The sequence below is a fragment of the Trachypithecus francoisi genome, unplaced genomic scaffold, assembly GCF_009764315.1.
Source record: "Trachypithecus francoisi isolate TF-2019V2 unplaced genomic scaffold, Tfra_2.0 Lachesis_group13, whole genome shotgun sequence".
NCBI lineage: Eukaryota > Metazoa > Chordata > Mammalia > Primates > Cercopithecidae > Trachypithecus > Trachypithecus francoisi.
In genome coordinates this window covers 51,886,520-51,899,819 of record NW_022681458.1, presented here as the reverse complement: position 1 = coordinate 51,899,819, position 13,300 = coordinate 51,886,520, and the positions used below count along the sequence as shown (strand labels likewise).

The 13,300-nt window shown below is 36.8% G+C and overlaps 1 protein-coding gene across 10 annotated transcripts in view; it reads left to right on the top strand.

Annotated features, from left to right (window-relative positions):
* PMS1 (PMS1 homolog 1, mismatch repair system component) overlaps window positions 1-12,897 on the top strand; it is a 90,300-nt gene extending 77,403 nt beyond the window's left edge. For 7 of the 10 annotated variants that reach the window (XM_033230870.1, XM_033230864.1, XM_033230865.1 and 4 more), the window contains 4 exons: window positions 34-516; window positions 4,698-4,828; window positions 10,368-10,528; window positions 12,530-12,897. In XM_033230870.1, coding sequence (XP_033086761.1) covers window positions 34-516; window positions 4,698-4,828; window positions 10,368-10,528; window positions 12,530-12,694 — 940 coding nt within the window. In that variant the 3' untranslated portion in view covers window positions 12,695-12,897. Of the gene's footprint in view, window positions 1-33; window positions 517-4,697; window positions 4,829-9,353; window positions 9,616-10,367; window positions 10,529-12,529 lie in introns of those variants that run through there. The other 3 variants (XR_004441660.1, XM_033230867.1, XM_033230869.1) reach the window with 3 other exon arrangements.
* The last annotated feature ends 403 nt before the right edge of the window (window positions 12,898-13,300 follow it).

Below are 13,300 nucleotides of genomic sequence, written 5' to 3'. Positions count from 1 at the left end.
ATCTCATTAATTCTATTTTATTTCTGTTCTTAGATATGAAGAGAAGGCTACTAAAGACTTGGAACGATACAATAGTCAAATGAAGAGAGCCATTGAACAGGAGTCACAAATATCATTAAAAGATGGCAGAAAAAAGATAAAACCCACCAGTGCATGGAATTTGGCCCAGAAGCACAAGTTGAAAACCTCATTATCTAATCAACCAAAACTTGATGAACTCCTTCAGTCCCAAATTGAAAAAAGGAGTCAAAATATTAAAATGGTACAGATCCCCTTTTCTATGAAAGACTTAAAAATAAATTTTGAGAAACAAAACAAAGTTGACTTAGAAGAGAAGGATGAACCTTGCTTGATCCACAATCTCAGGTTTCCTGATGCATGGCTAATGACATCCAAAACAGAGGTAATGTTATTAAATCCATATAGAGTAGAAGAAGCCCTGCTATTTAAAAGACTTCTTGAGAATCATAAACTTCCTGCAGAGCCACTGGAAAAGCCAATTATGTTAACAGAGAGGTATGATGATACAATCTTTTTTAAATGTAAAAATATTTATTATAATAGTTCATACTAGATTAGAAATTGAAGGTAGAAGGTTGAGAATGGTTCCTAGTAAGGATTAGTGGTATTTATTTATTTATTTTAATCTTTTAAAAATGTGATTTCTAGGCCGGGCACGGTGGCTCACGCCTGTAATCCCAGCACTTTGGGAGGCCGAGGTGGGTGGATCACGAGGTCAGGAGTTCGAGACCAGCCTGGCCGACATGGTGAAACCCTGTCTCTACTAAAAATACAAGAATTAGCCGGGTATGTTGGCATGCACCGGTAGTCCCAGCTACTTGGGAGGCTGAGGCAGGAGAATCGCTTGAACCTGGGAAGTGGAGGTTGCAGTGAGCTGAGGCGGTGCCATTGCACTCGAGCCTGGGTGACAGAGCAAGAGTCTGTGTCAAAAAAAAAAAATTTTTTTTTAATTAAAATAAATAAAAATTAAAAAATATATATATATATTTGATTTCTAATCTTTAATGGAATTGTTTATAAATAATATTAGAATACTCTGGATAGTTCACTTCTACATTTAATAAATATTAAGCTCATTTCTCTTGTACATTAGTGACTTCTCTAGGGTAATTTTGAAATTAGATTGCCATGACTTTATTCCATCATGTACTCATTGTTTTAACATTTTCAAACACATAATAAAATAGAAGTATACGATGCATACCTTTATCAGTAATTATCCAAGACTTTGCCACATTTGCTTTACCTTTCTATACAGTATATAAACGTACATTTTCTTTCCTTTGCCAAAGTAGTTTAGAACAATTCCCCTTCCTACATCTTTCAATATATCTCTTTCAAAAAATGGCTGTTTTCTCACCTAACCATAATACCTTTTTCATACCTTAAATAATAATAATTCCTTGTAATTGTTCCTCATTATCTCAAAATATCTTTTTTCCAGTTTTAAAAAAAATTTACATTTAATTTATATCTAAACAAGGTCCACATACTGCATTTGGTTATCTTGTTTATATATCTTAAAAATCACTCTATTATTGTAGCTACTGAGTCATTTGTTCAGTGGAATGTTCTGTTGTCTGTATTTGCTTTCTTATGGTGTTAAGCTTCTCTCTCCCATGTTTAATTGGGGGTTAGCTCAGGAGGACTGAATAGATTTAGATTCTACTTTCTGATGAATCTACTTAATAGGTTGGCTATGTGCTTCATATTTCATCACATCAAAAGGCACTATCACTAGATTCAGCTAATGACAGCCTGTCTTTCACTGGAAAGTTTCTCATCAACCTTTCCATGTAATGGTGCCATTCATTGATGATTTTTGCCTGAAATAATTTTATATTGGTTGTAATATAGGGTATTTCCTTTTCCTGGTTTATATGATTAAATTGCTTTCTGTAAAAATAACCTTGGATGACAAAGCCTGGGGAGAGAAAAAAAAATTTAAAGATTAAAAAATAAATAACAACTAACCTACTAACATTTCCCTTTTTTAACTTAATATTTCTTTTTCTGTCAGACACGAGTGGAACAGAATTATGACAAAAATAATAAAAACCTGAAGTTTAAAAAGATATAATTTGTTCCCTAGGACACATCATTAGATAACTCTGTTTCAGAACTTCCAAGAATAAAGCAGAAATCATTTATAAAATGTGTTGAAACTCTTGTTAATGACACTGCCATCATTGGAGGAGAAAAAAACAGGGACAGAATACAGAAAAACATCTGTTAAGTCTGTCTTTTTAAATAAGGAAACAGCAACCACATTAACCAAAATCCAGTATCTTTCATAGTATTCTCTTGAGATTGGCTTAGGAAACTGTCAGAGGAACAATTAGAAAATAGTACCTTAGGCTACATTCAAACAGTTTAAACACCTGATGGTGCTTTTCTCTTCCCTAAAAAAGAGCTGGGATACATCTGAATTTTTAGACTTGACTGCTTTTCTGAATGGCATTTGTAAGCTTCATTTAAATTTCAAAAATATTTTTGCACTTTTTCAAATTACAGGTTTTTAAAAATATTTTTGTCGCCGGGCGCAGTGGCTCAAGCCTGTAATCCCAGCACTTTGGGAGGCCGAGACAGGCAGATCACGAGGTCAGGAGATCGAGACCATCCTGGCTAATACGGTGAAACCCCGTCTCTACTAAAAAATACAAAAAACTAGCCGGGCGATGAGGCGGGCGCCTGTAGTCCCAGCTACTCGGGAGGCTGAGACAGGAGAATGGCGTGAACCTGGGAGGCGGAGCTTGCAGTGAGCTGAGATCCGGCCACTGCACCCCCGCCTGGGCAGCAGAGCAAGACTCCGTCTCAAAAAAAAAAAAAAAATTTTTCTGTGTGATGTTCTGTTCTTCAAAAAACAAATACATTAAAAACCATTATTTTGGGCCGGGCGCGGTGGCTCAAGCCTGTAATCCCAGCACTTTGGGTGGCCGAGACGGGCGGATCACGAGGTCAGGAGATCGAGACCATCCTGGCTAACACTGTGAAACCCCGTCTCTACTAAAAATACAAAAACTAGCCGGGCGAGGTGGCGGGCGCCTGTAGTCCCAGCTACTAGGGAGGCTGAGGCAGGAGAATGGCGTAAACCCAGGAGGCGGAGCTTGCAGTGAGCTGAGATCCGGCCACTGCACTCCAGTCCGGGCGACAGAGTGAGACTCCGCCTCAAAAAAAAAAAAAAAAAAACTATTATTTTGGGACCATATTGGCCTGAAAAAATATCTTTCTTAATTGAGCATAAACAGGAATAAAGATTAATTCAAAATAGTTTTTCTTCCTTTTGGAATGTGGCATCCCCATCACAGTTAATGATGTAAGTTTTTCAAAACTGAGTCATAGACTAATTTATCCCACAATGCAACAATGTGGACAGGGTAATTGTAGGTTGGGCTTAGTTTTCTTGCCAGAGTTCTAATGCTATTTGTGTAACTTACCTCTGAATGGAATAATTTAGGTTTCTATCAAGTATAAAGTAAGGGCTTAATAATGATAACCTTAATGATGGCTAATATTTATTGAACATTTACTATATGATAGGAACTTGGCAAAGTTTTTTCATGATCTTCACATCAACTTTATGAGGTAGATAATATCATTCACATTTTATAGTTGAGGAAAGTGAAATGTAATAGTTAAATAACTTACCTAGGCCCACATAGACAGTAAATAAGCCGTATGTCCAAGATTACAGTCTAGACAGTTTAACTGTGGAGTCTGCACCATTAATTGCTATACAGTGTCATAATCATCACCACCACCACCATCCCTACTGTCTCTCAGATCGATTTTTAGGATATTGGTTAGATGAAGCAGAGTACATGTGATATGTAGCCAAAGCTCTTCTCTATTATATCAGCTCCCACAGCCATTGGGGTCTTCAACCATTCAGAGCTGATAAGCAAAGACATCAGTGTACTGGAATACAGAACAGTGCCTTGCATACCTAGGACAGTATCTGCCACAGGGTGGGCACTCAAATATTCATTGAAGGAGTGGCAAAATGGTAACTATTCATGTCAACCCCAACAGACACCTTTTTGCAATGACTAACACATCCCGACCAAGCCTAAAACCAATATGTGCGGTTGATTTGTACCCTAGATAACCTTTGGCTTCCTCAAATTTTTACACCACTCAGAATCATTTCATATACCACCTTTGGGAAACATGCCAGACCTGCAGTAGACTGAAGGAAGCTCTCCCAAACTCTAAATTGATTAATTTATTAGTTCCTAGAAGAAAGAGATACATGTTTATCTTTTTGTTACAGAAGAAACTTTGAATAGCAATTGAAAATTTGGCAAGGATGGACCACCTGACTTGACAGTGTATTATTGTGTTTGTTTTGAAGGAATAAAATGAAATTATTTATAAAGTTTTAATTTGTATTATATTTAGAGAGAGCCATTTTTAAATTTCCACATTCAATATGTAACATTCTAGAAGACAGACTGTCTTCTTTCTGTTCCTCCTTTCTGTATACTGTGTGCAGTAAGTATTTTATAAAATATTAACAGAAATGTAAAACAGTGGTTTCTCATAGAGTTACTTATACCTTTGTATTTTGGTTAATGATGATAACACTTGTCAAAGGGCCCTAGGATTAACTTTTTCCCATAAACCCTCTTATTTTGTGTTTTTAATAAGTTAAAGGGTCATAATTTCTTTTTCAGTCTTTTTAATGGATCTCATTATTTAGACGTTTTATGTAAAATGACAGCAGATGACCAAAGATACAGTGGATCAACTTACCTGTCTGATCCTCGTCTTACAGCGAATGGTTTCAAGATAAAATTGATACCAGGTATGATAGTGTGGTTTAATATTTTCTGATGTGGAAAAATTAGTCTTGTTCCAAAAGTTACATTTGGGTTTCATGATTTACAGATATGGTGGTATATTTTTGTCTCACCAGTGTCAGCTATGTTAAAACATTTATTTCAACACATCACCTCTGCCTGAAACAAGCCAGTTTGGCATCTCTTTTAGTCCGATGCTTTGCATTTGCATTTGCATTTGCATAACTAATCAGATAGTTTTATTGTAATTTTTGTCATCCTTTGACAAAATATTCAAAGTGCCTGCTTTGTTTAAATTATTAAAATACTCCTTTAGATAATGAAACAGAAACATGTAGGGCATTGGAATTGCCTAACAAAAATGGATATCTTTGCTTTTTAAAAAGCATTTGCTTGTTTTGCCAGTTAGACGTGCAGCATCAGCAGTTGTGCTATCTGGAGAATGGATGATTCAGTTCCATGGCTTTGCTAAAAGACTGATAACCCTCTTTGCTCAGTATGGAAATTAATTGGGTGGATTTAAAAAAAAAAAGAAAAGAAAAGAAAATCCATCTGGCTAGAGGCTTCAGTTTTCCTGGCTGGTACCTTCTCTGTTCTTTTATAGTTTCCATACTCAACTGCCTTCTGCCCTACCTTCTGTTAATTTTTCTTCATCTGATATCAAAGGGGTACAGTGGAACCATGAGGAAGGACTCCACTGTCTCCCTTCCTGCCTCCAAACTTGTCACACTCAAAGTATAGAAAAACAGAATTCACCCAAAACAACATTTGAAGATTTTTAAAGGAATGCTTTACTGAGATACGAAAATAAGTAAAAACAATGTACAAAAGCATAGAACTGGGTATATGCAGAAAATACTTTGGTGTCCCAAACATAAACTAATTTTACTTGATTTTTGTGATTTTTAAGGATACCTAACCTAAGCTTCTTACCTCCTACCTCAATTCTATTAGTCCAAATCTCAGCACTGCCATTTAAAAAGAATGTGTTTTGGGGAAAGTCACCTGGCCTAACTGTGTCTTCATTCATAACAACTAATAATTATTATGTAGAAAGGATAACTGTCCTTTCTTACCTCCCACTCAATTCCAAGAGCATGTTTTTTTTGTTTGTTTGTTTTTGAGCTACCCAGTAAGTTTATATCAGATGGAAAAATTGAGGCACAGAAGTTAAGTTTGCTCAAGGGGACACAGTTATTGGTAAAACCAGAATTTGAACCTAGGCAATCTGCCTTTAAAGCCTAGCTCTTAACTCATTTATCATATTGCCTTCCTGTCAAAATTTAGATATTTATTCCATGAAGTATTTGTGAGCATTATCCAAGGTAACAAATCAGTCAGCATGGTACATGGCAATGGGAGATGCTCACATATTCTCTTTTCTTACCATCCTTCAGCCCCCTTTCGCAGGCTTGCAGTCATCTCTTTTAGTCTTCCTAGAAATATTTCTTCCTCAGGGTCCCTGGCATCTTAAAATTTATGTGAAGTGAATGTACTTGAAGCAAGGGATGGGTGGGGGTGTATGTGTTTTATTCTCAACTTAATGTTTTTCTAATTAACTATGTGGTGTTGGTGGCAAGTACCGGTTTTTTCATGAAAGATATTAAACAGGCCGGGCGCGGCGGCTCATGCCTGTAATCCTAGCACTTTGGGAGGCCGAGGCGGGTGGATCACCTGAGGTCAGGGGTTCAAGACCAGCCTGGCCAACATGGTGAAACCCTATCTCTACTACAAAATACAAAAATTAGTCGGGCATGATAGCGGGTGCCTATGATCCCAGCTACTTGGGAGGCTGAGGCGGGAGAATCGCTTGAACCAAGGAGGCAGAGGTTGCAGTGAGCCAAGATCGCGCCACTGCACTCTCCACTGCGCAACAGAGTGAGACTCCATCTAAAAAAAAAAAAGAAAGAAAGATACTAAACAGCAGGTTGTTGTTTTAAGGATAACTGTCCTTTCTTACCTCCCACTCAATTCCAAGAGCATTTTTTTTTTTTTGAGTTACCCAGTAAGTTTATATCTGACAGATGCTTTGAGCTCTTAGCTTGTAGGTAGTATTTTTAAAATCTTATTGAATGCCTAATACTTTCCATAGCATCAAAGATGCAGAAATGATTGAGTCACCTGCAAACTGACTTGATTTGATTGGAATTAACTTTACTTAGATAATCATAAGCATTATTTCCCTTGTCAATATCAGAGCAAGTTAAAGATATTTATGTTTTCTTTCATTTCTTTGTTTTTTCATTTTTTTAAATTAGGTTGTATTTTCTTAACAGTTCTGTCTTGTGAGAGTATTGTTGCATTTTACTAACTTTGAATCAACAGTTTGCCTGTAGTCACAGTACATCTTTGGATAAGGATAAAAGCATTTGAAAGAGAAGGAATACATCTGGCTTTGAGAGACAAGATTCTCAATGTGACTCTAAGAACTTTGCATGCTAATGGGAATAGCTTTCTGTCCTGCATCAATAAGAATTCCATATTTTAGGAAGTGAAAACTTGTCAAACCACTTACTCATTTGATGTATTTTCCCTGAAAATTGGTAAGCATTTCACAGTATTTTATGGAAACTTTTCAAGGGTTATTGTTACATAGTTCCAATGTCTCTAACTTTTCCATATCTGAATTTTACAAACCCAGAAGTTAAAATATTGCTCAATTTCCTTATTTGTTGCCAAGTACCTTTTACCCATTTCCACTAGGAATTCTGTGAAATGTGTATAATTTTCCAGGGCAAATGTAATTAGTATTAGACTTTTCATTTTAATCATACTGTAAAAGATTTAAAACTACCAGTAGTGAAAAAAATCACTTGGACTGATATTTTTGGCAATTTTCATATCTATATAAATGGTTAAAAGAGATGTGAACTAGAATATTCTGCTACTACTTTTTGCCTACCACACACAGTTTTGAGTTCCATTTACGTTTCCCCTGTTGCTCAAACTCATTTCATTTCCACTGTTAGTCTGTGTATCTATAAAGGAATACCTGAGACTGTGTAAGACTCAGGTAGACCTGAGACTAAAAGAAATGACCACAAGCCTTCTTTATAAAGAAAAGAAGTTGATTTGGCTCATAGTTCTGCAAGCTCTACATGAAGCATAGTGCCAGCATCTGCTTTCTTTTTACATATAAGTTCCAAGTTTAAGTCATTTCTTTGCTCCCATATCTGATGATAGCCATGCCACTTCTTGAACGATTTGCTGCTTAGAAACTTCTTTCGCTAGATAGCGAAATGAAAAAGTGATGACCTGGGTTATCACTCTTAAATTCAAACTTCCACAGATCCTAAGGGCAAAGGTGTCCAATCTTTTGGCTTCCTTGGGACACATTGGAAGAACTGTCTTGGGCCACACATAAAATATACTAACACTAACAATAGCTCATGAGCTTTAAAAAAAAATTGCAAAAATGTCTCCATGTTTTAAGAAAATGTACAAATTTGTGTTGGGCAGCATTCAAAGCTGTTCTGGGCCACAAGTGGCCCACAGACTACAGGTTAGACAAGCTTGCCCTAGGGCATGGACACAGTGCAGCCAGAATCCTTGCGGGGACATAAAAAGGGTGACCTTTACTCCAGTTTCCAATAAATTCCTCAATATCATCTGAGACTTTGTCAGCCTTTCACTGTCCATATTTCTGTCAGCATTTTAGTCACAACCATTTAACCAGTTTCTAAGAAGTTCCAAACTTTCCCTCATCTTCCTGTCATCTTCTGAGCTTTCAAACTCTTCCAGCCTCTGCTCTTACCCAGCTCCAAAACCACTTCTACATCTTCAGTTATCTTTATAGCAGTGCCCCACTCGTCAGTACTAATTTTCTGTGTTAGTTCATTTGTGTTGCTATAAAAGAATACCTGAGACTAGGTAATGTATAAAGAAATGGGGTTTATTTGGCTCATAGTTCTGCAAGCTGTACATGAAGCATAGTGCTAGCATCTGCTTCTGGTAAGGGTCTCAGGAAGCTTACAATCATGGCAGAAGGCGACAAGGAGCCAGCATATCACATGGCAAAAAAGGGAGCAAGAGAGAGATGCCAGGCTCTTTTAAACAACCAACTCTTGTGTGAACTACCACGGAGACCTCACTTATTACCATGGGGATGGCACCAAGCCATTCATGATGGATCTGTCCCATGACCCAGTGCACCTCCCACTAGGCCCACCTTTAACAGTAGAGGTCACATTTCGACATGAAATTTGGAGGGGACACACATCTAAACCATAGCATCTCACTTCATTGATCTCTGTATCTCATCCCTTAATGCTTGATAATATAATATTATATATTATTCTCCAGTTATTCTCTGGGAAAAATGTTTAGGATACCGTCTCTATAGTCTACCAGCACTGCATCTGCCAACCAGGTCAAGGATCTAGTCTGTAATTGGGAACAGGTAAGGGATTGGATTATTGAAGTCTCAGGATCTGAAACTCTTCAAGTTATATCACAGCTCTTTTTTAAAATTAATCCATTGATAGCTACTACTTATCCAAGATTGGACTGTCTCTTTTCTTTTAATTCCAGGTAGCATTATGTGGACTTCATGAAAGAACACTGTTACACAGATACAGCCAAAGAAGACAAATCTCTGCTATTTTCCAAAAACATGCATTCTAAAGCCAAATCTGATGCCTTGAAATATGTGCTGTTATGGATTATGTACCCAGTTATACATCCAATCCTGTAGCTAGTTTTTAGTTTTATTTTATTTTTTGAGATGGATTCACACTCTCTCACCCAGGCTGGAGTGCAGTGGCACCATCTCAGCTGACTGCAACCTCTGCCTCCCAGGATCAAGTGATCCTCCCATCTCAGCTTCCCTAGTACCACCACACCTGTCTAATTTTTTTTTTGTATTTTTGGTAGATACGGGGTCTTACCATGTTGGCCAGGCTGGTTTCAAACTCCTAATGTTGTGACCTGCCTGCCTCGGCCTCCCAAAGTGCTAGGATTGCAGGTGTGAGCCACTGTGCCCAGCCATTTAGTTTTATTTTAATTACTAAGAGTAATTTAAGTAACATTTAACATGTCAGTTTTATTTGTCCTATTAAAATATTTTGAACAAACAGTATTTTCTTCTAATTAATAATATCTCCATAAATTACTGTGTGACTGTTTTTATAATTTGTAACTTAAAATCACAGAAATAATTCAGGCGTTTAGATATTAAAATGGTAGGGTAGAATTTGAAGAGCAGCAGTTGTTAAAACACTTAAACCAGTTTTATTTTCATAAATATCATGGGACTCCATTTTCTCTCCAAAGCAAGAAATGATCTAAACAAATGTAAGAAACAGAACAGCAATAACTGGGATTAAATTAAATTATGTAAAGCACGTGGTGTCAATGAGCACTTATGACTTAATGTGAGATCCTATGGGAAATTACTATTTGTTCTCCAACTAAGGAACAAAACTTTGTCTGACTATATTAAATTCTAATGAGGGTTCACTAAATGTTTTAGCAGCAATTTTTGTTTTTAATGGACATGTTCTGGAATATAAACTTAACTATGTGTGTGTGTGTGTTTTCTTTCAGGAGTTTCAATTACTGAAAATTACTTGGAAATAGAAGGAATGGCTAGTTGTCTCCCATTCTATGGAGTAGCAGATTTAAAAGAAATTCTTAATGCTGTATTAAACAAAAATGCAAAGGAAGTTTATGAATGTAGACCTCGCAAAGTGATAAGTTATTTAGAGGTATGCATTATTTTATATATATGTTAGTGTATACAGGGGTCCCAACTCCTGGGCCAAGCCAGTTAGGAACCAGGCCACACAGCAGGAGGTGAGCAGCCTGCCAGCAGGCATCACCACCTGAGCTCCACCTTCTGTCAGATCAGTGGCAGCATTAGATTCTCATGGAAGCACAAACCCTATTGTGAACTGTCCATGCGAGGGATCTAGGTTGTGCACTTCTTGTGGAACAATTTCCTGAAACCATCCCCACCCGCCAACTGTGGAAAAACTGTCTTCCATGAAACCGGTCCCTGGTGCCAAAAAGCTTGGGTACTGCTGCTGATTCTATATAGAGAGGTATTATAGATTGGCCAGACTTTAAGATACTTGTTTCTTAAAATAGTAAATTATTTCCAAATAGTAGAATATTTTCTGTAAGTTTTATTATGTAATTGCAAGGAGAACACTATTATAAAAAAGAACACTCCATTAAAAGTTTCACATCATAGACTGACTGTGATAAACTCTATCATGGATTCTTACCATAACATTTCCTTGGGTACATATTGAGGAAAGACCTTATAAATGAGATATTTTGCAGTGAAGTTCTGTTTTAAAAAACGTTTCATAAATAATCCTCTTAGAAGGGATTTAAAATAATTCTACCTTTATATCACATACTTGTCTAAAAAGTATTGTAATATAATTCTAAGTCCTGATCTCATCAAGAGCAGTAGAAGGGAAGGGAAGTGAAAGATACGAATCTTTGAATAAGTGGAAATTTTCCACTTTGTGACAGTATTCACCACAAAAGAGAAATGTAACAGTGGGTTAAAAAAAAAAAAAGGATTAAGGAAGGTTATAAACATTAAAATGTCCATAATTTTTATGTAAACTTAAAAAAATTTTTTTCTTAATCATTAGAACCTATGAAATTTTAGGTGAACTTGAGAGAAGTCATGTTGATATATGGGGTGAAAGAGTAGAAGTTACCTGCTGAGAGTGGAGGGGTTGTGGGAAAGCATTGGCAATTTTAGTACAGTAACAAAGATCTGAAAATAAGAGCTGTAGGTACTATAAGAGAAGGTTAAATAAACAGGAATAAGATTTCCAGGTGTCATTGAGGGTTCGTAAGAGTAAACATTTGTATTGAATCCAGCCAGGACAGTTTTGTGACTCAACAATGCTTAGTAGAATTTGCCCAAGTGTAAATCAAAACACCAATTCCTCACCCTGTCCTAGAGGTTGCCGAATTTCCTTTCCCTGTTCCTCTCTCTTGAACAACTATGTTGTACCCACATTGAACATTGTTTCTCTTCTGTCTGCCTGAGATGTTTTTCTTTCCCCATGATCTTTCCATTAAGGTTTCTTATTTATTTTTGTTTATTTGCGACAAGGTCTTGCTCAAAAGCTGGAGTGCAGTGGCATGATCACAGCTCACTGCAGTCTTGACCTTCAGGCTCAAGTGATCCTCCTGCCTCAGCCTCCCATGTAGTTGGGACTACAAGCATGCCCCACCATGCCCAGCTTTTTTTTTTCATAGAGACTGGGTCTCAGTGTTGCCCAGGCTGGTCTTGAACTCCTGGCCGCAAGCAATTCTCCTGCCTTCGTCTCCCAAAGTGTTGAGATTACAGGTCTAAGCCACCACTCCCAGCCTCGTTCCTTATTTAAATTCAAGCTTAAAGCTATCTCCTTAAGTAATCTTTTTCCAGCTCTACAATCACTCTGTCATGTGGCCCAGTTTAATTTTGTGCATTATTTATTGACTAAAATGTTCTGTCTTTTGTCTGTTTTCTATTTCTCTGCACTAAAATGTAAATTGCACAAGAGCAAGGGTCTTGGTTTTTGGTTTGCCACTACATCCCTAGAGCTGACAACGTAGTTGATACTTAACAAATATTTGTTGAGTGAATTCATAATAAGATGAAAATAATCAATATTCTGTTTTCCTTTTTGCCAGGATAACATGTTTTCTGCTTCAGGGTATATCATGGTAAAATGTGTGACTTTCCCTTTGGACAGGGAGAAGCAGTGCGTCTATCCAGACAGTTACCCATGTACTTATCAAAAGAGGACATCCAAGACATTATCTACAGAATGAAGCACCAATTTGGAAATGAAATTAAAGGGTGTGTTCATGGTCGCCCATTTTTTCATCATTTAACCTATCTTCCAGAAACTACATGATTAAATAATGTTTAAGAAGATTAGTTACCATTGAAATTGGTTCTGTCATAAAACAGCATGAGTCCAGTTTTAAATTATCTTCGTATTATGTGTCATATGGTTATTTTTTAAATGAGGATTCACTGACTTGTTTGTATATTGTAAAAAGTTCCATGTATTGTAGATAACGTAAATAAATATAAAAAACTAATATAGACTATTCATTTTATTCTCAAGAACCAGCCGTCGTCATAATTATGAGTTGTAGGCTCAAAATTGGAAAATAGGTAGTATTGTTGGGTGGTTATTTACTAGGTCCTCTCTGCAGGGAGAAATCAAACATCACACATACTAGCATATCTGACAAACAGTGTCAATATTTTTTAAAGTGTGATGGAGAGACACAGTGGGAGAAAATGAGAAAATGAAATTCAGAGGAAGAAAACAAACCAGAAATTCTTCCATTAATCTCAGATTAGATGTTGCTATCTCTTCATTATATGGTAATTATTGGATTTGGGGGTCAACTTTTATCAGAGAACATGGGAAGAACTAGATTTTTAACAGAAAACTGAGGTGAATTTTTTTTTTTTTTTTGGAGACTGTCACTCTTGTCACCCAAGCTGG